This window comes from Garra rufa, chromosome 2, assembly GCF_049309525.1.
Source record: "Garra rufa chromosome 2, GarRuf1.0, whole genome shotgun sequence".
NCBI lineage: Eukaryota > Metazoa > Chordata > Actinopteri > Cypriniformes > Cyprinidae > Garra > Garra rufa.
Genome location: NC_133362.1, coordinates 37,448,784 through 37,474,473, shown reverse-complemented (window position 1 = coordinate 37,474,473; position 25,690 = coordinate 37,448,784). Strand labels below are relative to the sequence as shown.

General features: G+C 35.3%; 1 protein-coding gene across 1 annotated transcript in view; it reads right to left on the bottom strand.

Annotated features, from left to right (window-relative positions):
- Nucleotides 1-25,690, bottom strand: part of thada (THADA armadillo repeat containing) — a 195,221-nt gene that overhangs the window by 107,626 nt on the left and 61,905 nt on the right. The window contains exons 27-28 of the mRNA XM_073834661.1: nt 12,622-12,711; nt 6,170-6,301 (exon numbers count right to left, since the gene is read on the bottom strand). Coding sequence (XP_073690762.1) covers nt 6,170-6,301; nt 12,622-12,711 — 222 coding nt within the window. The remainder of the gene's footprint in view (nt 1-6,169; nt 6,302-12,621; nt 12,712-25,690) is intronic.

Sequence of the window (25,690 nt, the reverse complement as noted above, 5' to 3'; positions counted from 1 at the left end):
TTTTCTCAGAATTGTGAGATATAAACTCGCAATTGCAAGAAAAAAGCCAGAATCGTGACTATAAACTGAGAATTCTGACGTTTTTCTTGCAAATGCGAGTTTACATCTCACAATTCTGACGTTTTTTTTTTCTCACAGAATTGTGATACACACTCGCAATTGACATTTTTTCTCATAATTGTGAGATATAAACTCGAGATTGCGATAAAAAAAGCCAGAATTGTGACTTTATATTTGCAATTCTGACTTTTTTCTTGAAAATGTGAGTTTACATCTCACAATTCTGATGTTTTATCTTAGAATTGTGTGATACAAACTCATGATTCTGCCGTTTTTTCTCAGAATTGTAAGATATAAACTCACAATTGTGATTTATAAAGATAGAATTCTGAGTAATAAACCATTTTTCCCCCTAAAATTGCAAGTTTATATCTCACAATTTTGAGAAAAAAATGTCAGAATTGCGATATAAATGCAATTTCTTGCAAATGCAAGTTTACATCTCGCAATTCTGATGTTTTTTCTCAGAAATGTGTAATACAAACTCACAATTCTGACCTTTTTTTCTCTGAATTATTAGATATTATTAGATTATTAGATACAAACTTGCAATTGCGAGTTATGAAGTCAGAATTCTGAGAAATAAAATTGCAATTCTGAGAAATAAAGTCGCAATTTTAAGAAATAAAGTCAGAATTGCAAGATATAAAGTTGCAATTGTGAGAAAAAAGCAAGAATTGTGACTTTATATTTGCAATTCTGTCTTCATAACTTGCAATTACGACTTTATATCTAACAAGTCATAGAAAAAAGGCAGAATTGCAAGATTTTTTTTTCAGTTCGTTTTTTTCTCAGAATTGTAAGATATAAACTCACAATTGTGATTTAAAGTCAGAATTCTGAGAAATAAACTTGCAATTCTGAGAAGTCTTCTGAGAAGAAAAAAACTCAGAATTGCGAGTTATGAAGTCAGAATTCTGAGAAATAAAATTGCAATTCTGAGAAATAAAGTCGCAATTTTAAGAAATAAAGTCAGAATTGCAAGATATAAAGTCGCAATTGTGAGAAAAAAAAATCTAGAAATGTGACTTTATATTTGCAATTCTGCTTCATAACTCGCAATTACGACTTTATATCTGACAAATCTTAGAAAATAACTTCCATAAATATGACTAAAACTGAAATAAAAATTAAGCACATCAAATGTAAAAAAGGCAATTTAAAATATTAATAAGAGTACATAAATAATGCTAAGATAACACTGCTTTTCAGAAAATATTATCCCAAGGCACAAAAATAATTTTAGCTAAACACTTTTTTTTTCCAAAATGAATTTATCATTATGCACTATGCAAAATTACCATAATGTAACGGCACAATCTAATCAATTTCCATTGGATAAAAATCAAGTGCTGCCTTTTTCCTCACAATCAGTTTCTCATTAGTGAAGTAAAATACTTACAATTCTGACTTTTTTCTTGCAAATGCGTGTTTACAATTACATCTTGCAATTCTGATGTTTTTTATCAGAATTGTAATACAAACTCGCAATTTATTTCTCAGAAATGTGAGATATAAACTCGCGATTGCGATAAAAAAAGCCAGAATTGTGTCTTTATATTAGCAATTCTGACTTTTTTCTCAGAATTGTTAGATATAAACTCACAATTGCGAGAAAAAAAAGCCAGAATCGTGACTATAAATCTGACGTTTTTCTTGCAAATGCGACCATCAACCATTTTAATCAGAGCTTATGCATTACAAACTAGCTAAAGACCAAAAAACACTTTTCATGTTACAAAAACCAGCCTGAAATCCACCTAAATCTGTCACGACCTGGTTTTAACAGCAGGGTTTCCTGTCACGGCTCTCATGCACATAGTGTAAACCCATGTTAGCTTAGCGTGTGATAATGTTAACAAATGGATTTCCACAAGTGCAAGATTTAGGCGAATTCAAACGCACCCATGTTTTCTTACACTCTGGCTAACAGAAAAGAGCTTGTTGTGGTAAAGCCCAACAAAGCCTTATTTCTCAAATATTTAATAGAGCGGAGCTTAACAGATCTCCTCCGACACGAAGACGAGGCTTTCAAAGCTTAGGCACACAATACAAATTCACAGTGTGACCAGCAAATAGATCAGATCTCTAGGATTTATAACCATGCAGACAACACTGTAGGCCTAATCTAATGAAAACAACTCTGAGAGAAGAACTAAACACTGATTGTGAAAGAGAATCACAGTCTACTCAGGTAACTAATCATTGGTTGTCTCGTATGTCAACCAGCACAATAATTAACAACACGGATTCCTCGAGTGTTTTGCTAGGTGCTTGTGTTGTTGTAAAGAGGGGCCTGATCAACACCGGACACCCAGACACACACAAATACACGCCTAGGGGAGAGGAGGGGGCCGTGGAAGCCAAAACCAAGCTATATTTAACATCTTCTACATGTGGGCTTCATTTGAGTGAATGGGCCTGCATACCTCCACTGACAAGAACCAGGCAGACCCCAATCCTCCAGTCTCTTAACCCTTGCGTCCCTGTACCGAGAAAGCCTGAACTTCGCTGACTTGGGTCCTTTTATTAATCTGAAGGTGATTAATCTGACCTCCTGTCATTCACTGCCTATTAGGAAAATCCATGTAGAATTTCACGACAAGGTTTAGCTGATAATCAGATAGACTTGCGTTGGTTTCAGCAGGACTGAGACGTTTGCTGATATTTGGCCATGTGGTTTGCGTCTGTTTTTTATGGTGGCATTGATCAATCAGAGCACATGCGAGTCGTGAGCTCGATCTGTTTCTCTCTGTTCTGTGTTATCTGTGTTCCAGACCCGAGGCCTTGAACCAGTCCTTTCTCCAGCCCCTCCAAACCTCTGCTTCGCTCCAGATGTCTGTAGCGCACACACATGGGCTCATAACACAGTTATGACACTATACAGGTCATGACACCCAAAGAATGATCCAGGGCTTTCAAAATGTGATTAAATACATGTTTAACATTGTTAAAGCCATAATGTCATAAAAATCAGGGTGTTGTAAGTGTCCTGATATCATAAAGTTACATCGGTGGATACAATTCTTATTTTAAATGGATATAATTCTCAAGTTATCAGTTAAACTGCATGCTGTTCTCACAAAAAATCTATTAGGTTCCACTAATTCTTTGATTTTTCAGCATTGTTGTGTATTTGTACCCTTTCCAACAATGACTGTATGATTTTGAGATCCATCTTTTCACACTGAGGACAACTGAGGGACTCATATGCAACAATTACAGAAGGTTCAAACGCTCACTGATGCTTTCAGAAGGAAAAACCAGAGCCGGAGGGTGAAAACTTTTGAACAGAATGAAGGTGTGTACATTTCTTATTTCGCCTAAATATCATGTTTTTTCATTTAGTGCCCTTCAGAAGCTACAGAAGATACCTACTTGTTTCTCAGAAGACAAAATAAGTTAAATGTACCCTGATCTTCAAATTCCAAAAGTTTAAATAAGCCACATCAGCTCAATTCATACGACACAAAAACCAATACAGAGGACTAAAAATACACAAACTCTGTGCTAAAAGAAAAAGAAGGCTAATAAACAGCCCAAACACCTTTCTCAAGTGTCTGTGTGTGTGTGTGTGTGTGTGTGTGTGTGTGTGTGTGTGTGTGTGTGAGCATGAGAGCACATGGACAGAACATTCCTGGCATAAACATTAGTGAAAAAAATGTCACTGACGGGAAACTGGTGAGAGTCCAAGGCTTTGTCACCAAAGCGTAAGGCAGCAACAGTTGTGCACGTTCACACACCTGTACACAACACGCTCATGTGACTATTATCTAACGTGCTGAGCTCACTGTTTCACTCTGAAGTGGGTTACTATCAGGACCATCAGTTTCGACAGAAGTTCTCTTCCAATAGACACTTTTTCTCATGAACAGTTAATAGCGAGGCTAAACTTACAACAACTTCCCCATCACATCAATCTAAACAGCAAATGGTGAAGATATATAATGAATTCAATGTTTCTGGTCAACATTTTTGACAGGAAGCATTGAAAAAATGATACGGTAAACACTTTGCATGTGAATTTGAGTAACAACGACTTAACCAAGTTGTTGAATATTAAACAGGTGTTGATTTGGATACAGGTGACCACAAGTTAATGTGCTCAAATTGGAGCTTGTCTACATAGAAGGCCATGCTCTTACTTAAAAAAAAAAAAAGACAAAAAAGAAGCCCCAAAGCATTGTGGCTCCGTTTCAAAACATAGCAAGCTGTCTTGCCATCTACCGTCTACAAAAATAGCACACTACTGGTGCGTTCACACCAAAAGCGAAAGTGAATATTTGCATTGCGTTGCTCGCTCTAGATTACTTGCAGGGTGCATTTATAAAGAAAAAAAAAAAAAAAAAAAATTATATATATATTTTATATAATATACAAATTAGCGGTTTTCAACATAATAATAATTGTAATAAATATTTTTAAGCAGCAAATTAGAATATTATAATGATTTCTGAAGGATCATGTGACTGGAGTAATGATGCTAAAAAAAATCTGCTTTGAAATTTTACTGTTTTTGCTGTCCTTTGAATTAAATAAATACAGGCTTGGTGAGCAGAAGAGACTTCTTTAAAACAAAACATTACAAATCTTTCTGTCCAAAAATTTTGACTGGTCGTGTATTTTATAAACAAATTTCAGTATTCAAGGAATAAGCATTTATAGCCTAAATTAGTTTTGACTCGTCGGCCATCTTGGAAGAAAAATCTGCTGTTTTCAACATAATAATTATAATAAATATTTTTGAGCAGCAAATTAGAATATTATAATAATTTCTGAAGGATCGTGTGACACTGAAGACTGGAGTGAAGATGCTAAAAAATCAGCTTTGAAATCACAGGAATAAATTCCATTTTAAAATATATTCAAATAGAAAAAAGTTATTTTAAGTGGTAAAAATATTTCAAAATTGTACTGTTTTTGCTGTACTTTGGATCAAATAAATGCAGGCTTGGTGAGCAGAAGAGACTTCTTTAAAATACATTAAAATCTTTCTGTCCAAAAACTTTTGACTGGTAGTGCATTTCATAAACAAATTTTAGTATTGAAGGAATTATAAGCATTTATAACGTACGTTCGTTTTGACTCGTCGGCCATCTTGGAAGGAAAATGAGAGGCACAAGTTGTCTAATTTTTAGAAAAGTAATCAAAAACACACAAAAATACACCCGAAGTAAATGCAGACTTTCAGTAAATGCAAAAAGAGGCCCCTAATAGGCAACTATTTATTTATTTATTTATTTTTTTAAAAGTAAAAAAGTTGCTTTTTAATCTTGTATTTGGTTTTCTTTGTCATTATTAGATTGTGCAGGCCTACTTTTTAGAAAAGCCTTTATGTTTGAGAGCGGGCTTATGATTCCTGTAAAGTCAGCTCACAAGGTTTTGCAACACAGCCTAAAAGTTATTTTCTTGTTTTGCCTGAAAACTGATAAAATTGCAAAATGTATTCAACATGAAATGAGATTTTAAATGGTGTCAGTCATGCGTGTAGCATGCAAAGTCAGGAGCTGTGTTATCAGAAGCAGCAGTGGGAGCAAGACTTCTCCACCCTCATTTTGAGCCAAAACAAACATCATCCTGCTATTGTTTCTTTCATCCAAATAGATCTATTGCTCCCCAGCTGGAGGAACATAGTGTTCTGTGACACACAAACGGGAGTGGAAAGGATTACTCCTGGCTCTGAGATCACAACCGTGACCTATTCCTCACTCTCTCTGTATGTGTGTGTGTGTGTGTGTAAAAGACACGTCTATGTTTGGATGCCACTACAGGTACTTGTAGAATGTGTTCCAAAAATATTTTTCCTACTCTGTCTAAACAATGAAAAAAATGTGTGAACAGGAACAGCAACAGTAGCGGCACATCTCAAGCATTACAAATTGTAAGAGAAGAAAAAATGTGGAGGCTGACGAAAAAAAAAACTATTGCGGGAATGAATGCCCTTAGTTGGAGGATAAGACGATATGCTATGGGAGCAGCCTGTGAGACTAGAGGGCTGAGAAATAGTCAGCTGAATTATATCAACTTTTATTTTTGAGCTAAAACATTCAGTGCAGCTCATCTCTTGGTCATCATTATTTTTAAAGATGATCTAATTGTCTATACTTACCTGATGATTAAGGGCATAAATGGAGCTAATCCCAGAGGAGATGATGAACCATCCATAGGAGACGGGTAGAGGCGTCCCAAAACCAACAGTAACAAGAAAAGACTGGGGTGCAGCTTCACCTGCCCTGAATCACTGAAAGAAAAGAAAAGAAAAATTTACTTACCTAAAATACTTGACTTATGCACCTTAACTAAAAAAAGTTACTTTCCTTAATTTTACTAATGTAACCATCTAAACTAACCTGCGTGACTTTACAACTTGTCTAATCTAACTAGCATTACTTGTTTGATTTACTAACAGAATAACCTTACCTGTATGTGACGTCTTAACTTCTCTAATGTAACTAGCATAACACCCTTCGCTTACTGACATATACAGTATAACTAACAGCACTAACCTTACCAAACTTACCTGGATGTGACTTTGTAACTGATTTTACTAGCATAGCTTCCTCCACTTACTAATGTAACTAACTGTACTAACCTGCGTGACTTAATTGGTCTAACTTAACTTAACTTGCATAACTTCCATCACTTACTAACATAAAACTAACAGACATAACCCAACTAACATACCTGAATGTGACTTTTCCAATGTAACTAGCATAAATTCCTTCACATACTAGCATGAATAAATAACTGAATTAACCTAATTTACCTATATGTAACATCATAACTTGTCCAACTAATTTAAATAACTAGTATAACTTACTCTGGATACAAATGTGTTACTAACTAAAAGAATCTAACTCATCTAAATGTGATTCCATAAGTTCTTTAATGATTAAACGCCCTTCACTTACTGACATAACACCATCCACTGATATAACTAACAGTAATAACCTAACCAAGTTACCTGTATGTGATTTCATAACTTGGCATAACTTCTTTCACGTACTAACATATATAAATAATTGAATTAACCAAACTTACCTACATGTGACCTCATAACTTCTCCAACTAACCTCATTGACTAGTAGAACTTACTCCAGATACAAATGTTACTAACTGAAGGAACCTAATTTGTCTAAATGTGATTTTATAACTTCTTTGATGATTAAACGCCCTTCACTTATTGATAAAACTAACAGTACTAACCTAACTTACCTGTATGTGACTTCATAACTTCTCCAACTAACTTTAACTAATATAACTTACTTCAGATACAAATGTTAATAACTGAAGTATTTTAACTCATCTAAATGTGATTTAATACTTTTTTAATGATTAATTGCAAATAGTACTAACCTAACTTACCTGCATGTGACTTAATTTTTATGTCAAATCTAAATGTGACATAATTTCATTATTTAATGATTAATTGCACCCTCACTTATACAGTAACAAATAGTACTAACCTAACTTACCTGCATGTGACTTCATGATTTCTTTAACGATTAAACACTAATTGATAAAACTAACAGTACTAACCTAACTTACCTGTATGTGACCTCACAACTTCTCCAATTAACTTAATTAACTATAACTTACTCCAGATACAAATGTTACTAACTAAAAGACTAAACCAAACTTACCTTAACTGATAAAATTAACAGTACTAATCTAACTTACCTGTATGTGACTTCATAACTTCTTCAACTAACTTACTATTTTAGTAAGAAGTTCCCCAACTAACTTTTTTAACTAGTATAACTTACTTCAGATAAAAAATGTTTATAACTGAAGTATTTTAACTCATCTAAATGTGATTTAATAACTTTATTAAATGATTAATTGCACCCTCACTTATTGATATACAGTAACAAATAGTACTAACCTAACTTACCTGTATGTGACTTCATAACTTCTCCAACTAACTCGATTAAATAGTATAACTCACTCCAGACACAAATGTTACTGAAGGATTTTAACTTATCTAAATGTGATTTCATAATTTCATTATTTAATGATTAATTGCACCCTCACTTATTGATATACAGTAACAAATAGTACTAACCTAACTTACCTGTATGTGACTCCAACTAACTTATTTAATTAGTAGAACTTACTCCAGATGACAAATGATACCAACTGAAGGAACCTAATTTGTCTAAATGTGATTTCATAACTTATTTAACGATTAAACGCCCTTCACTCATTGATAACTAATACTACTAACCTCTTGTTTTTTTGTGACTTCATAACTTCTCCAACTAACTTGCTTAACTAGCATAACTTACTTTAGATACAAATGTTACTAACTGAAGGAATCTAACCCATCTAAATGTGATCTCATAACTTCTTTAATGATTAAACGCCCTTCACTTATTGATATACAGTAACAAATAGTCCTAACCTAACGTAACTTCATAACTTCTCCAACTAACTTACTTAACTAGTATAACTTACTACAGATACAAATATTACTAACTAAAGGAATGTAACTCATCTAAAGGTGATTTCATAACTTCTTTAATGATTCAACGCCCCTCACTTATTGACCTGTATGTGACTTCATGATTTCTTTAACGATTAAACACTAATTGATAAAACTAACAGTACTAACCTAACTTACCTGTATGTGACCTCACAACTTCTCCAACTAACTTAATTAACTATAACTTACTCCAGATACAAATGTTACTAACTAAAAGACTAAGCCAAACTTACCTTAATTGATAAAATTAACAGTACTAATCTAACTTACCTGTATGTGACTTCATAACTTCTTCAACTAACTTACTTAACTAGTATAAATTACTCCAGATACAAATGTTACTAACTGAAGGAATCTAACCCATCTAAATGCGATCTCATAACTTCTTTAATGATTAAACGCCCTTCACTTATTGATATACAGTAACAAATAGTCCTAACCTAACGTAACTTCATAACTTCTCCAACTAACTTACTTAACTAGTATAACTTACTACAGATACAAATATTACTAACTAAAGGAATGTAACTCATCTAAAGGTGATTTCATAACTTCTTTAATGATTCAACGCCCCTCACTTATTGACCTGTATGTGACTTCATGATTTCTTTAACGATTAAACACTAATTGATAAAACTAACAGTACTAACCTAACTTACCTGTATGTGACCTCACAACTTCTCCAACTAACTTAATTAACTATAACTTACTCCAGATACAAATGTTACTAACTAAAAGACTAAGCCAAACTTACCTTAATTGATAAAATTAACAGTACTAATCTAACTTACCTGTATGTGACTTCATAACTTCTTCAACTAACTTACTTAACTAGTATAAATTACTCCAGATACAAATGTTACTAACTGAAGGAATCTAAGTAATCTAAATCTGATTAGATAATGTTTTTAATTATTAAATGCCCTTTACTTATTGATTAAACTAACAGTACTAACCTAACTTACCTGTATGTGACTTCATAACTTCTCCAACTAACTTTAACTAGTATAACTTACTTCAGATAAAAAAGTGTTTATAACTGAAGTATTTTAACTCATCTAAATGTGATTTAATAACTTTATTAAATGATTAATTGCACCCTCACTTATTGATATACAGTAACAAATAGTACTAACCTAACTTACCTGTATGTGACTTCATAACTTCTCCAACTAACTCGATTAAATAGTATAACTCACTCCAGACACAAATGTTACTGAAGGATTTTAACTTATCTAAATGTGATTTCATAATTTCATTATTTAATGATTAATTGCACCCTCACTTATTGATCTAACCTAACTTACCTGTATGTGACTCCAACTAACTTATTTAATTAGTAGAACTTACTCCAGATGACAAATGATACCAACTGAAGGAACTTAATTTGTCTAAATGTGATTTCATAACTTATTTAACGATTAAACGCCCTTCACTCATTGATAACTAATACTACTAACCTCTTATTTTTTTGTGACTTCATAACTTCTCCAACTAACTTGCTTAACTAGCATAACTTACTTTAGATACAAATGTTACTAACTGAAGGAATCTAACCCATCTAAATGCGATCTCATAACTTCTTTAATGATTAAACGCCCTTCACTTATTGATATACAGTAACAAATAGTCCTAACCTAACGTAACTTCATAACTTCTCCAACTAACTTGCTTAACTAGTATAACTTACTACAGATACAAATAGTACTAACTAAAGGAATGTAACTCATCTAAAGGTGATTTCATAACTTCTTTAATGATTCAACGCCCCTCACTTATTGACCTGTATGTGACTTCATGATTTCTTTAACGATTAAACACTAATTGATAAAACTAACAGTACTAACCTAACTTACCTGTATGTGACCTCACAACTTCTCCAACTAACTTAATTAACTATAACTTACTCCAGATACAAATGTTACTAACTAAAAGACTAAGCCAAACTTACCTTAATTGATAAAATTAACAGTACTAATCTAACTTACCTGTATGTGACTTCATAACTTCTTCAACTAACTTACTTAACTAGTATAAATTACTCCAGATACAAATGTTACTAACTGAAGGAATCCAAGTAATCTAAATCTGATTAGATAATGTTTTTAATTATTAAATGCCCTTTACTTAAACTAACAGTACTAACCTAACTTACCTGTATGTGACTTCATAACTTCTCCAACTAACTTATTTAACTAGTATAACTTATTCCAGATACAAATATGTTAATAACTGAAGGAATGTAACTCATCTAAATGCGATTTCATAACTTCTTTAATGATTAGACGTCCCTCACTTATTGATATACAGTAACTAACAGTACTAACCTAACCAACTCACCCGTATGTGACTTCCCAACTTCTCCAGTTACTAAACTAGCATTTACTGAACTGCACTTACTAACGTATTTCATGCCTCTTACCTGTATATTATATCTGATCTCTTAGCTGAGGGTTTCAGAATTAGCGACAAGCTATTCCAAACACGTACAGCAACTAATAATTTCAATGACAAGATGAGCACATGTACACATGGTCACCATTACTAACCCAATGACCCCTTCACTTCCTTTCGTTTTTACTACATTTCTGCACATGTTTCTCTGACAGTCCAGTGGAAACTGAAGACTTAAGCCAGAGCAAACACAAGAAAAAAACAGACAGAAAACACACGCAAATGTAAATTACTCATATCTTTCTATTGCTCTGCAAGGGCCAAAACCTGTTCTGTTCTCTACAGGCCGTGAGCTTTCCACGGCACAGCTGCCAGCTGTGGATACGCTTGTCATTATTACATCAAACATGGCCAAACTCCCCACCACCAAGGGGTCCCAGGAGCCCGTAGACCCCGGGCCAGAGTGCAGGAAATGCTATTTTGCTAATCAGGGCCCGGGTAATGCGTTTAGAGTCTGATTTCAGTCAGGCACAGTGTGGGACAGCCAAGAACTTGAGATCATCACCAAGCCCAGGGAGATTGAAGCGTTAAACCTCATGCGCAAGCTGGAAGGGGAGTGCGAGAACGAACCAATGAAATATGATGAAGCAAAAAAAGTTCAGCGAGGGTGAAGAGGTGATAAGACTGGAAGAAAATGTGAGATTAGCAAAGCGAGTTTCAGTCTTGGCTCCACTTGCCCCGGTCTTTTCATCTCATTTCATCTCTGGTGCATGTCCAACCCGAACCCTCTCGGCACTCGTTTCCCATGTTAAACGTTTAAAACTGTTATAAACCCCTCAAGCCGAGGCAAATCATTCATCACGATTTCATCCGTGCTCGTGAAATCTTCATTTCGTGAACCGGTTTACAAATTGCAAGGAGGGCGATGAACCGTATTCCAGAGTTCCCACATGCTTTTTACAGCCTGCTTTCCAGAAAAAAAAGAAACATTCTGGATTGCACTTCAATAGGAAAAACTTCTCAATCACGCTAAACGGCGAACTCCCCCTAAACATCCCATGATGCTCTTTTCATATTTGGTAAAGGTGGGTGGCGCAAACCTCTTCGTACTTCTTTCTGCCCTTATTTATATGCTAAATAATTTATAGGCTGTATAAAATACGAGCGTTGCTTGGCAAGTGGGACGTGAAGACTAGGCCGTGGGAACGAGTGAGACCACTCTGAGCTAAAGGAGAGAACGCCAGACTGAAAACGCATTAAAATAATTTGATACATATTAAGATAATATTGGCTCAAGGGCCTCTTGCACAAGGCAAGTGCTATTTGGAAGAGCTGCGCATCAGTCTGTGGAGAAATTAAATGAGGGAGATAAGGGACTAGCATGTTCTCACAGCTGTCTGGATCCGACATGGCCGAAACCCCCACACGCGGTTTACTTATCGGAGGCATCTCAGCTAGGAATCTGTCCATCAGTGTGGTCAAAATGCTTAATAGGTCTAATGAGGCACTTAAACGATCTTAAATAAGGGCCTCGGAGAAATTAAAGAAGGGTGAGAAGAAGAACTGGGTCCGTTTAGCCAACGCTGGGATCGTTCAGCTCTTTAACAACATCCGACGCAAATCGCACACACATTGCGGGGTCATGTGATGTTATAGGGGGCCTTTTGTTGGGAAATTCTCACCTGTTCACAGTGGCTGCAGCTTCCTGAAGCTGACTGAGGAGGAAGGGATAGAGGGCAGGAAAACGAGTGAAGAACTCTCGGCCGGTCATCCTGTTATGAGAAGAGAGAGAGATTAGGGTTAGAGTATGTGCAGGAATGGATATGAGAATTATATTTTGCAGATGAGGGCCCATTTTTAGTTTATGGTGTTTAACAGCTTTGTCTAATAATTGAAAGACAAATGCTATAATATTTTTTTTTCCACATACAGTACTGTCTGTATACAGCAAAAATGCATTTTATTTTATTTTTTTATTTTATTTTTAATTTCAAACCATGCTGCGAAACATACAGTTGGTTACAAAACATTCACTATGTACTGTACTGTCAGCTGATTTATATTTAAGAAAATATGATTTCTCAGTGTGCATAGGCTTGCCAAATTACAGAGTGTTTACTTTATTCATGTTTTTTTCATCAATTTTATTTGTGAAAAATGCTACAATAGGATTACAGAATCAAGACGATGTCTAAAAGTATAATTTAGTATAAATTATAATTTTTTGAACAATTACATTTAAATGATTTCTAATTATTTTAGTAAATATTACAGGAAATATAAATATTGCAGAAATTGTTGTGCATGTGTTATCTACTACCTTTTAATCAAATAGTGTGGTATCCCTACAAATAAAATAAATAAAATAAAATAAAGCCACAACAAAAATAATTATATAAAATGAATTAAATAAAAAAATCTAAAATTAAATAAAATGAAAATAAAATAAGGTTAAATAAAATAAAAACATTAAAAAAAAATCTAAAATGAAAAAAAAATCTAAAATAAAATAGAATAGAATAAAAAATAGATTAGAATAAAATATCAAATATATATATATAATTAATAAAATAAAACATAAAACAGAATAGAATAAAAAATATAATAGAATAAAACTGAATAAAAATAAAATAAAGTAAAATAATAGAAACCAAAATATATTGGAATAAAACAAAGAAAAAAAATCATAAAATGAATCAAATAAAAAAAATTAAACAACAGAATGCAATAAAAAAATTAAATAGAATACAAAAAAAATTAAATTAAATAAAAAGTAAAAGAATAGAATAAAAAAATAAATGGAATGGAATAAAAGAAAAAAGAAAAAAGAAAATGAAATGAATAAAAAATAAAATAAATTAAAATAGAATAGAATAAAAAATGTATAAAATATAATAAATAAATAAATAAATACAATAAATAAATAGAATAGAATAAAAAACAAAATACAAAAATACAAAGGCATGTTACACACCTAAATGGCAGCATCAGTCTGAAAGGTTGACAATCACATGAGTGAAAAAGGACATAAATATTTGCTCATTACAAGGGTGTCAATTACAGGTTTTAATATATCTCTTCATATGTATCCTTATATGTGATACTGGACCACAAAACCATTCATCTGGTTGATTGAAAGCTGAATGAATAAGATATAGTTTGTTATGATATGACAATATTTTTACTATTTAAAAATCTGGAATCCGAAGGTGGAGAAAAAAAAAATGAAATATTGGGAAAATCGGCTTTAAAGTGGCTTAGCAATGCATATAACCAATCAAACATTAAGGTTTGATATAATTATGGAAGGAAATTTACTAAATATCTTCATGGAACATGATCTTTACTTAATATCCTAAAGATTTTTGGCATAAAAGAAAAATTTCTCATTTTGACCCATACAATGGCTTTTGCTACAAATATACCCATGCTACCTAAGGTTTTGTGGTCCAGGGTCACATATTTAATTGTAGCTCTAATTTATATTAAAGTATAATTTTGGCTACCCCAGAAACAGGTCATAACATTGAAATTACCTGAGAAATTAAATATGCTAGATTAACGTACTGATTCATACATTTTATTGCATGTATGCAGCAAGAACACGAAAGTGTGTAGTGTGCAGGGCAGTCAAAAGCTTGCCCTCTTTTACTTGTTGAACTGAATGCAAGAAGCAAACTGTCTGCTTAACCACAATGTAAACAACAACAGCTAAAAAAGGATGTGTGGTTTTATCTTTCAATCAATGTTGCATTTGCTACTATAGAATCAGAAGGTAAAACCCCAGCATTTCATTTAAAGTGAAAATACGATAAGACCTCATGTCATGGAGAGGGGTGTTATAAAATGTCTGGTATACATAAATGTAGTTATGAAGAATAACGCAATGCACTGGTGAAGAATCTATAAGCCAGAGAAAGAGAACAAAGTTTATGATTAGTCGTGAAAGTGCACGAGCTGCTGACATAGCACCAACATCTGAACACATGTCAATGGAGGAGAGGCTTTACTATGCTGAATAAACAGCTTTTTAGAGGAAACAGCTCCTCATTTACTGAATCAAAGGCCTATTGGCTAATCTTCAACATGTTTTACACTATACAATACTTTTGGATTTAACTATTTTTAGAGTTTACACAAAAAAAAAGCAGTTTTATAAGAGAAGTCACTGACTTTTTCCATAAACGGTATCCATAAATGGCGACTAAATGTCTGACTGAAATTTGTGATTGGTTAAGGCACATGTGATCCAAGTTGACTGTTATGCTTTCTACAATAGTAAGTAATACAGACCCTCTCATTTCCCAAAAGTAATACAATCTCTGATATCACATACAAACGGAAACTTAAAGGTCTGCACAGCAAGCTGTCAAAATAAAAGTTTGGTTTAACTTGCAGAAACGTTGACAGAAATATAACGTACCATCTGCACTACACCTAAACCTACACAATAGCATGAACGTGACGTAAAAACGTGACGTTTTTCTATCTCTCATCTTTCAGCTTTTTCCTGTGAGTCATGTTTTCAAGGGATTCGTACCCAAGGATCAAAACCAGGATCTGAGCTACCAAGCCATCTTGTTACATCTGGAAAGCGAAAAATATGGAGCTGTAATCATAACGGTGTATGAAAACGATTACAAGTGCTTGCTGTTTTACCACCTGTAGTGGACATTTTCTATCAATTAGCATGATTTCTGGCTACCAGGTGTCTTTTATACAAGCTGAGATTAGAAACACTCACTTAATGGTACTGCTCCTAATCTCAGTTTGTTACCTGTATAAAAGACACCTGTCCAAAAAAGCAATCAATCAATCAGATTCCACAACACAAGGCTGGAATGGGCTGCAAGACTATCGCCAAGCAGCTTGGTGAGAAGGTGACAACAGTTGGTGCGATTATTCGCAAATAGAAGAAACACAACATAACTGTCAATCTTCCTCTGTCTGGGGCTCCATGCAAGATCTCACCTCGTGGAGTTTCAAAGATCATGAGAACGGTGAGGAATCAGCCCAGAACTACACAGTATGATCTTGTCAATGATCTCAAGGCAGCTGGGACCATAGTCACTAAGAAAACAATTGGTAACACACTACGCCATGAAGGACTGAAATCCCGCAGCACCCGCAAGGTCCCCCTGCTCAAGAAAACACATGTACAGGCCCGTCTGAAGTTTGCCAATGAACATATGAATGATTCAGAGGAGAACTGGATTAAAATGTTGTGGTCAGATGAGACCAAAATCAAGCTCTTTGGCCTCAAATCGCCTTGTTTGGAGGAGGAGGAATCCTGCCTATGACCCCAAGAACACCATCCCCACCGTCAAACATGGAGGTGGAAACATTATGCTTTGGGGGTGTTTTTCTGCTAAGGGGACAGGACAACTACACCACATCAAAAGGACGATGGATGAGGCCATGTACCATTAATCCTTGGGTGGAAACCTTCTTCCCTCAGCCTAGGGCCTGAAAATGGGTGGTGGATGGGCATTCCAAGATGACAATGACCCAAAATACATGGCCAAGGCAACAAAGGAGTGGCTCAAGAAGAAGCACATTAAGGTCCTGGAGTGGCCTAGCCGGTCTCCAGACCTTAATCCCAAAGAAAATCTGTGAAGGGAGCTGAAGGTTTGAGCTGCCAAACGTTATCCTTGAAACCTTAATGACTTGGAGATGATCTGCAAAGAGGAGTGGAACATAATCTCTCCAGAGATGTGTGCAAACCTGGTGGCCAACTACAAGAAACGTCTGACCTCTGTGATTGCCAACAAGGGTTTTGCAAAATTGTCATGTTTTGGAAAGGGGTCAAATACTTTTAGTTTTTTTGTTGTCTGTCAGTGGGCAAACGTACAAAATCAGCAGGGGATCAAATATTTTTTGCTTTATCATACAGAATGAACCGTAAAAGCCTGATGCATCAGATGTTATACTCAAAAAAAGATTTTTACGACCTAAAAAGACATGTCAATTGAAATTATCATTTCACGTCACAGTGCATTATGGGATTGTTTTCTCTGCTATGGCTACATGCAATTCTGCCAAAAGAAGGTATTTCCTTTTGGAACAGCCTTTGTGCCAGGAACGTGCTGCCTACGTAGGCAGCTCACTAGATTTTGGAACAGAGCCGAAGTGACACAAGGAGAGGAGAGAGAGCGACTGCAACCTTTAAAGGTCTGGTTTGTAAACCACTTCCTAATGTCTGCGCTCTTTACAGCTCTATAAAGCTCTCATTAGCGCAGCCTCTGATGGAGCGCTGCAGGGACACGCGGCTCACCGGCCCTGTTTGTTTATTCCTTAGAAAGCGGCGCGGCTGGAATAAACCCTGGGAATTTCACTCGAGACAAACGCATATGTGTTAAGAGAGGGGCAAGGCAGACAGTGAAAGTGTATGCGTGTGTGAGACACATAAACGTATCTTTATTTAGCCAGGCCTCTGTGTTTAAGATAGACCTTCCAATAAAACGTGATTTTTTTTCTTCATGTCTAACTGAAACGGCCCATACAGGGCTAACTTTAGCTCGAGAGCCAATGTTTCAAACACACATGTTGTGACTCCAGCTATGTAAAATACACACACACACACACACAAACACACCACATCCTGTTTCAACCGCTAATGCACACAGTCTGGTCTGAACTTAGGCCAGGGCGCTGTCATAGTAACAAGGTGGGTCAGCTACGTCTGCAAACCGGCCACATGCTGCATGCTAGCAACACACACACACACACACACACAAGCTCTGACGTGGGCAAATGTGGTTACAGTTAAGCTCAACACAACTCTGCATACCTTCAGTATGGATTAGTGTCTTCCTGACAAAACACTTCCAAGATGTCCATAAATGCAGCCTGTCGAGCTTAAACCATTTTTAACCACTCTTGTTTGTCATTACTTACATTCACAATCTAATGTAAACTGATAGAAGTTAGCATATTACGCATAATGTGCTTGAGTGTGTTGCGTAGGGTCATTATAACCACAAATGCTGACCACACACACACTACACTACAGTATTTCTTCAGCTAATTTGTTTATGTAACGTAATGCACATTCAGATCATGAAAACAGGAAACAAACTCTATTTTCTTTTTTGCATTGTGCACCGATGACTGAGGTCAGCCAATAAAACTCTGCGAAGCAACCAAACCCTCTCTGTATTCTGCTGAGACCAAGCAAACACAAATTAACAAAAGTATCTTTGTTTTGAAGATGAAAACAGTCGAGAAACGTTTAAAGAGTCCAAACTAGGCGAGAAGATGGTATCATATGCTAGCAACTCTGTTTATAAACTTGAGTGCAACTGTCATTAAGTCATTACTTGTCAAAATGTGTTTTCTACAATGGTTTGAAGACTTTCGTTTTGGTGTTTAACGAAGATGTTTATCGTTCATTTTTCAAACTCTGATTTGACTTCTTTGATCTAGTCCAAATAGACCAAGGAAAACATTACTCGGAGCGCTTTGTTTTGAGCATAATCATTGTCATAATGCTACGAAGCTAATCAATTCAAGTATTTTTTTGGGGGTTACGCAAAACATAAAAGCTAATGTAAAACATGTTTGAATAGCAAACCAATCCAAGAAACACAAACAAACCCCACTTACAGTACATTAATGAATTCAGAAGCGCGCAGCTACTGTACTAAAACACCAATTTGATAAACAAACATCTGCTTGATAAACAAATTAAAGACTCTCTACTCTCTTGCTTTAGGTACACTAAAAAAAATGTGGTGCATACTGTACTTTGTAATTATTTGTGAAATTTACTAGCAATTTCTGAGTGAAATTATGCTGAAAATTTAGCTTTACCATCACTGGAATAAACTGCACTTTAAAATATATTAAAATAGAAAGTTAAGAAGTTATTTTAAATCGTAATATTTTACAATATTACTGTTTTTACTGTATTGTTGATCAAATAAACTTCAAACTTTTGAATGGCATTGTAAGAGCCGTACACTAAACTAGGGCCTTATGAAATTCAAAAATTTTAATTTTTCTGGATTGTTTTTTTTTTTCAGTTTTAATTGTAAATATAAATCAAAAATCATGTCTTATTGATTGAAATCATGAAACTTACTCAATTTAACAGCCCTATGAAATCCGCTTTACTGTTTCCCAAATTGCTTTTTTTCTTTTCTTTTCTTTTTTTTTTACCATTAAAATTTTTCTGGACTCTGTTTTAAATGATTAAATAAAAAGAATATTAAATCAAAAAGCCTGTCTAATTAATTGAAATCATAAATCTTACACAATATTCTTACAACAGCACTATGAAATTCATTTTATTGTTTCTCAAATTAAAAAAACAAAACAAAAAAAAACATCTAATTAAATCAAAATCATGACACGTACACAATTTAAGACCCTATGAAATGTTTCATTTTTAACAAATTCTGTGTTTTAAATAAATTTTCTGCATTCCATTAATGATTTCATTACATTATAATAAATCAAAAACTCTGATTAAATTGATTTTATAATTTTTTTTATAAACTTTTATACATTTTTCTGGTAAATAATTTTTTCTGATAAATATTCATTATCAAAATAACGCTTTAATATAATAATTGAATTATTATTATTATTACTACTATCATTACATTTCAGTAATATATTTCTGTCACAATTTGTTCAAGTTAAACTAAACTTTTATTTTGACGGGTTGCTGTAAAGACCTTTAAGTTCCCGTTTGCATATGATATGAGGATAGTTTTTTTCTCAAATGCTCATGAAGTGACTCTGAACATCTCTACAGATTATGTTTATGGTGTTCATGTACTCGTATATTGAGGTTGCAGAGGCTGAAAGCACAGCATTCCTCACACGGGTTTCAGTATGTGCGTAGTAAACGAAACATTTATTCACACAGAGACACGCAGAACATGCTGGATTTATATTTAAATAATATTTTTGCAGCCTAATATGCAGACACTAGTCGTGTTTTGATTTAAAGAATTTGTTCACTTTCAGAACAAAAATGTACAGATAATGTACTCATCCCCTTGTCGTCCAAGAGGTTCTTTCTTTCTTCAGTCGTAAAGTAATTATGTTTTTTGAGGAAAACATTTCAGGATTGCTCTCCATATAATGGATACGGATGGTGCCCCCGATTTTGAACTTCCAAAATGCAGTTTAAATGCAGCTTCAAAGGGCTCAAAAAGATCCCAACTAAGAAAGAAGGGTCTTATATAGCAAAATGATCAGTTATTTTCGAAACAAATTGACAAATTTAGAATGATTTTGAAGTTGAAGACGAAAATGAGATGGGAGTTTTTCGACATACCCAAACTGTATGGACCCGGATTACACAGACTACGCATGCGCAATCGAAATTTACCCATCGTTTCGCTAGATAAGACCCTTTTTCCTCGGCTGGGATCCTTTAGAGCCCTTTAAAGCTGCATTTAAACTACATTTTGGAAGTTCAACCTCGGGGGTACCATAGAAGTCCATTATATGGAGAGAAATCCTGAAATGTTTTCCTCAAACAATTTCTTTACGACTGCAGAAAGAAAGACATGAACATCTTGGATGACAAGGGGGTGAGTACATTATCTGTACATTTTTGTTCTGAAAGTGAACTAATCCTTTAAGAGTACGGATCTACTTCAGAATATTTCATCCAAAATTAGATGAAACTCCATTTTTATGACTGGATTCCGCCGTTTTACGTAATTGCCTACTAAACTATGACATTTAGAAGGGTAGTTTCTTTTGTCATTTTATTAAACAATAGCCATTTTGACTTAGATGCACTATTTCTACTATAAAATAGCACAGAATAGCGCAGATGTGATGCACCTTGCATTCAGAAGTCATTCTTCCGTGCAAAAAGAAAATTTGCATACCGTCCACAGTTTACAAACTCTATGCTGCAAAAACAGTAAGATAGTATGCTATTCAGAACACAGCCACAGTACACACACAGACTGTAAACAAAAAGACCCAAAAAGTCATAACAGAGAACGGCCTGTCAAAATGTTTAAAAAGTACATGTCAGCACACAAATCACAGGACGCACAAAAACACTTGCACACAGGAAGAGAAATGAAACAAAACAACATGAAGCAATAGACGAGTGACCCGCAGGATAAAGATGCCTGCCATACAAACACTTAAAACTAAAGACAAACACATTGAGATGTCGGACAAGGTTCTCCTGAAAGTAAACAGCCCTGACTATGGGTGCTCAAATTTGCACGAGCCAGTACGAAAAGTCAGTGTATTTCAGTGCAATTGTGATAAATCCCCAAGTTTCAGTGACCTCTAAAGCTTGAGCGTCTCTTTAGAAAACCCCAGGGTAATCTTGACGGTCAGCTGACCCAAGAGCACATGGGCTCTTTGAAGTGTGAGGTATTCCAACACACCAGTTTGTGTCATTACGACCCGCTCGATTTTCCAATTAAGTCCAATCAGCAAACCGATTAATCATAACAAACCATGATCTCATGAGTGAACCATGATTGTTCTTCAACGAGGTCAGTGCCACTCCTGTTTAGTCATTCCTCACTCCATCCGTGACCTCTCCGTGTTCAATCCCAGAATGCATCAGGACATTCTTGCAACAGCTCGCGCTCCACTGGTTTGGATGAGATTAGGGAGCTGACGCAGAGCAGTCCCCTCAGCAGGAGGTCCCATCGCGGCCCACACGCCCCGTCCTGCGGTGGCCAGGGATCGGAGGTCACGGTCAACCCGGCAGCAATGGAGAGGGTGTGAATGTGTGTAAGAACTGTGTCAACGTTTGTGCGTGCTTGGGCAAGACGTTGTTAGCATTCCCTCTACTACGGAGAAGATAAACACGCGTTGAAAGTGCGTTAACCCCCGTGCGTCAACTCCAATGCCTGTCAAGAGTTTGAGGCTATCAGTAAAGGGAAGAGTTGAAACCGTGAACAAAAGAGTAAGTCTTTGCGAGGGTGGATAAATGTGGGCTGAGGATAGAAGCCGAACACAAACAAACAAAGGCCATTAGGGAGTTAGGAGGAACATCCAGAAAATTTAAGAGGCTGGAAGGTGTCCATGCGCTGTAGGCCAACATACGACAGAGATTAATGACTGGAATAGAGGATTGGAAGGGAAAAAAGGGTAGAACTTCAGTGCCCCCTAGTGAACAAGGCCTGACAGAGCAAGATCACACAGAGCTGCTCTTCAACTTACCTCAAGATCTAGTCACAAGTGAACTTTGGCAAGGCTTGTATCAGATGTCTTGAAGGGATAGTTCACCCAAAAATGACAATTCTGTTATTAAGTTAACTTGGTGGTACTGTCATGAACATGTGTCGAAAAGACAGACACAGAAAAGAAGAAATTGTTGAATAAAGTTGTTATTTTTGTTTTCTTTGCACACAAAAGGTATTCTTAAGGCTTCATAATACTAAGGTTGAACCGCTGATGTTGCATGGACTGTTTTATTGATGTCCTTACTATCTTTCTGGGCCTTGAACATTATAGTTGCGTTGCTGTCTATGCAGGGTCAGAAAGATCTCAGATTTCATCAAAAATATCTTTTACAATATTTGTGTTCCAAAGATGGATGAAGGTCTTACAGCACTGATCATCAACTGGCGGCCCACTGAGCCTTTCAATCCGGCCCGCGACTGGATTCCAAAATTGTGAGGATCAAAAGAAAATAGTGGTCCACACTATTAAAGCAACTAAAAATAACAACAACAGTCTCTTGTCAGAATAACCACCATTTATGACTATATTTAGGCTACACTCCGAAATGAGGACAGACTCAGACAGACTATGCGGCGTTAAGCGTTTGTTTCAAACAGGTAAAAAAAAAAAAAACGAACGCTTAACTTTTCCTCATGCCCTTACTTAACATTTGTTTTTTTTTATTTCTAAGTCTCAACAACATGCTTGAAACTAGCAGACTCCTCAGGAATAAAAAAGAGGAGGAAAAACAATCTGGCACAACTTAAAAAAGCATGGTAAATAAATAACCTGGTACCAGAACAAAACAGGTCACAAATAATGTTCGCACATCAAATGAAACGTTAAGTGGGCTTGAATTCAAATCAAACCTTAACCCCGTCAATGACAGCTTTCTGCACTTGCTCTGCCAAAACGTGCATATGACGTGCATTAGTTGAGGCAGATAGAGGTACTTGTTTGACAGATGCAATAATTCTGTCCTTTGATTTGTCGGGGGCAAGCTCCTCCAGGACAGTGATCATGCACTCCTTTAAAACCTCACTTTCCGTGAAAGGCCGGTTATGTCTGCAAAGCACCCAAGCAGCCGGCAGGGATGCACACGTCACTCTCTCTTGATCAGTTAAAGTTCGAGTAATAATGCCACTTGCACGGGAGTAGGCAGATTTCAATGTGGCGATTTTTCTCTGACGGGCTTCTGACTGCTCAGGGTATGAAACCTTGAAATTAGAATGTTTTGTGTTGTGTTGACGGCGCAGATTGTACTCTTTTGCAACAGCAACAGTTTCGCTGCGAATTAGGCATACTGGTGACGCATTTCGGAAGGTTGGCATGATAAATGCGTACTTTTCAGTCCAGTCATCATTGAAGGACCTGTTTTCTACATCAACTTTGCGTTTCGTGGTCTTTGAGAGTGCCATTTTACCTCCGTTAAGAGACCCTTTTCTGTCACTTCCTCCGTGTTTGTTTTTCAAGTGCTCTATAAATAAAGTTGACTTAGCCTAATTGAGTTGAGGCAAAATATCTATCACTCCTAGTGGTTGACTGTCGTATAGGTGATGGGAGCATGAATCAAATGCCTTCAGTTTTGTAATGAAATGGAAAAAGTATAAACATTAAACATAATGTTAAGCCAAAATTAGATTTTTATTTGATTTCTGTCTGGTAAAACTCTGGCCCTCTGACAAATATAGTTGATGACCCCTGTCTTACAGGTTTGGAACGACATGAGGGTGATTATTACCACACCTCAAGACATCGATCAGATGATATATTTCAGGACATTCATCCATTTTTTGTCCTTAAAATGCTATTGTGAGTAGGATTAATTTCTTACGCATCTCATCTAATGCCTTCGTCGCCAATTCCAAAACAACATTTTAGAACACTTGAGCTGTTGATAAAAACTAATGCAGTTAATACTTAAGTTCAGACAGACCTACAGAAAGCAGACAGACAGAAAGAGAGAGGGAGAGAGATATTAAGCTTGCGAATTATCTCTCTCAAGTCTGTGCGTTTTTCAAAAGTGATTGGCAGCATCGTCTCTACTAATAGTGAAACTTTAAGTTCATTTTCTTCAAGACCACACTGTTGTTACCTCACTTGTGGGAACTGCCATGTAGTTTTTAAGTTGTTAATCATCAGAACAGCGCTAACAAAATTAGCACGTATGCTAACGTGTGCAAACTGTATGTGCGTCTGTAAAAAAGGGAGAGTGGGAGAAATAGAGTATGTGCTTTTCGGTACATAATAAAACATAATATTGTGGCAAAAACATGGAAATAATCAGTTGTTTTTATCCTATTGTTTACTGTGTTTATTTGTTTGGTCAGTGTCTTTGTGGGTTTTGGTTATTTTGCTGTTTTTGGCTGTAAGGACCTTTGAATAACTGAAATCGTGTGGCGAAGTGATATGGACATGTAATGCGGTCAAGTGCTGCCTGGAACTACGTTCGGCGTGCGTTTTCTCGGAAAATAATGCACACCATTAGAACTTTCGTCAGCCAATCAGATTCAAGCGTTCAATGGCCCCGTAGTATAATATTTCATATTACATTAGTACAATAGGTTGCAACAGCATAAACTGAAGCATTTTTGTTCAAACAGTAACAGTACAGAGTCACGGACGATAGGACGAGTACAGAGTAAGATTTCCAACTTTTATTCTGTGAGGCAAACTCTATTTTGAAGGTTGACCAATTGTAGAAAATGTTGAAACTACATAAGTGTATTTTAGGCCATTTAGTATGAGCAACTTAAAATATTAAACAGCAAAAACCTAGAATATCAACTTTGGTCAAACTACCAGGCTGAGTTTTGATCACTAATCACTCATAATTTTTAGTTTTGGTTAAATATTTGTTTTTAAAATGGGCTCTGTTTATGTTTTTAATAAGTTCTGTTTAATACGTTTTTTGTTTCATCATTATGGTAAGTAGTTTTCACTTTGGTGGAGTTTCTTAAATTGCAAAGAGCAAGTTTTATAAATGTATTTTCTATACTATATATGACCTTTTAAATAAACTCTATATGTGAAAGCTGAATAAGCTTTCCATTGATGTATGGTTTGTTAGGACAATATGTGGTTGAGATACAACTATTTGAAAATCTGGAATATAAAAGTGCAAAAAAAAAATTTCAAAATATTGAGAAATTGAATCTTGTTGTCCAAATGTAGTTCTTAGCAATGCATATTACTAATCAGAGATACAACTATTTGTAAACCTAGAAACTCAGGAAGCAAAAAAAAAAAAATCTTTGAACCTTTGAAGTTCTCAGCAATGCATATTACTAATCAAAAATTAAGTTTTTATATATTTGTGGTAGGAAATTTACAAAATATCTACATGGAACATGATCTTTACCTAATATCCTAATGATTTTTGGCATAAAAGGAAAATCAATAATTTGAACCCATACAATGTATTTTTGGCTATTGCTACAAATATACCCGTGCTACTTAAGACTAGTTTTGTGGTCCAGGGTCACATAAGGCCTTTTGAGTTTGTGCAACTAACTCATACACAAGTTAGGCAACCTTTAATTGTTTAGTGGGAGTGTTTTATATTAATAATGTGTAATATTAATGTGT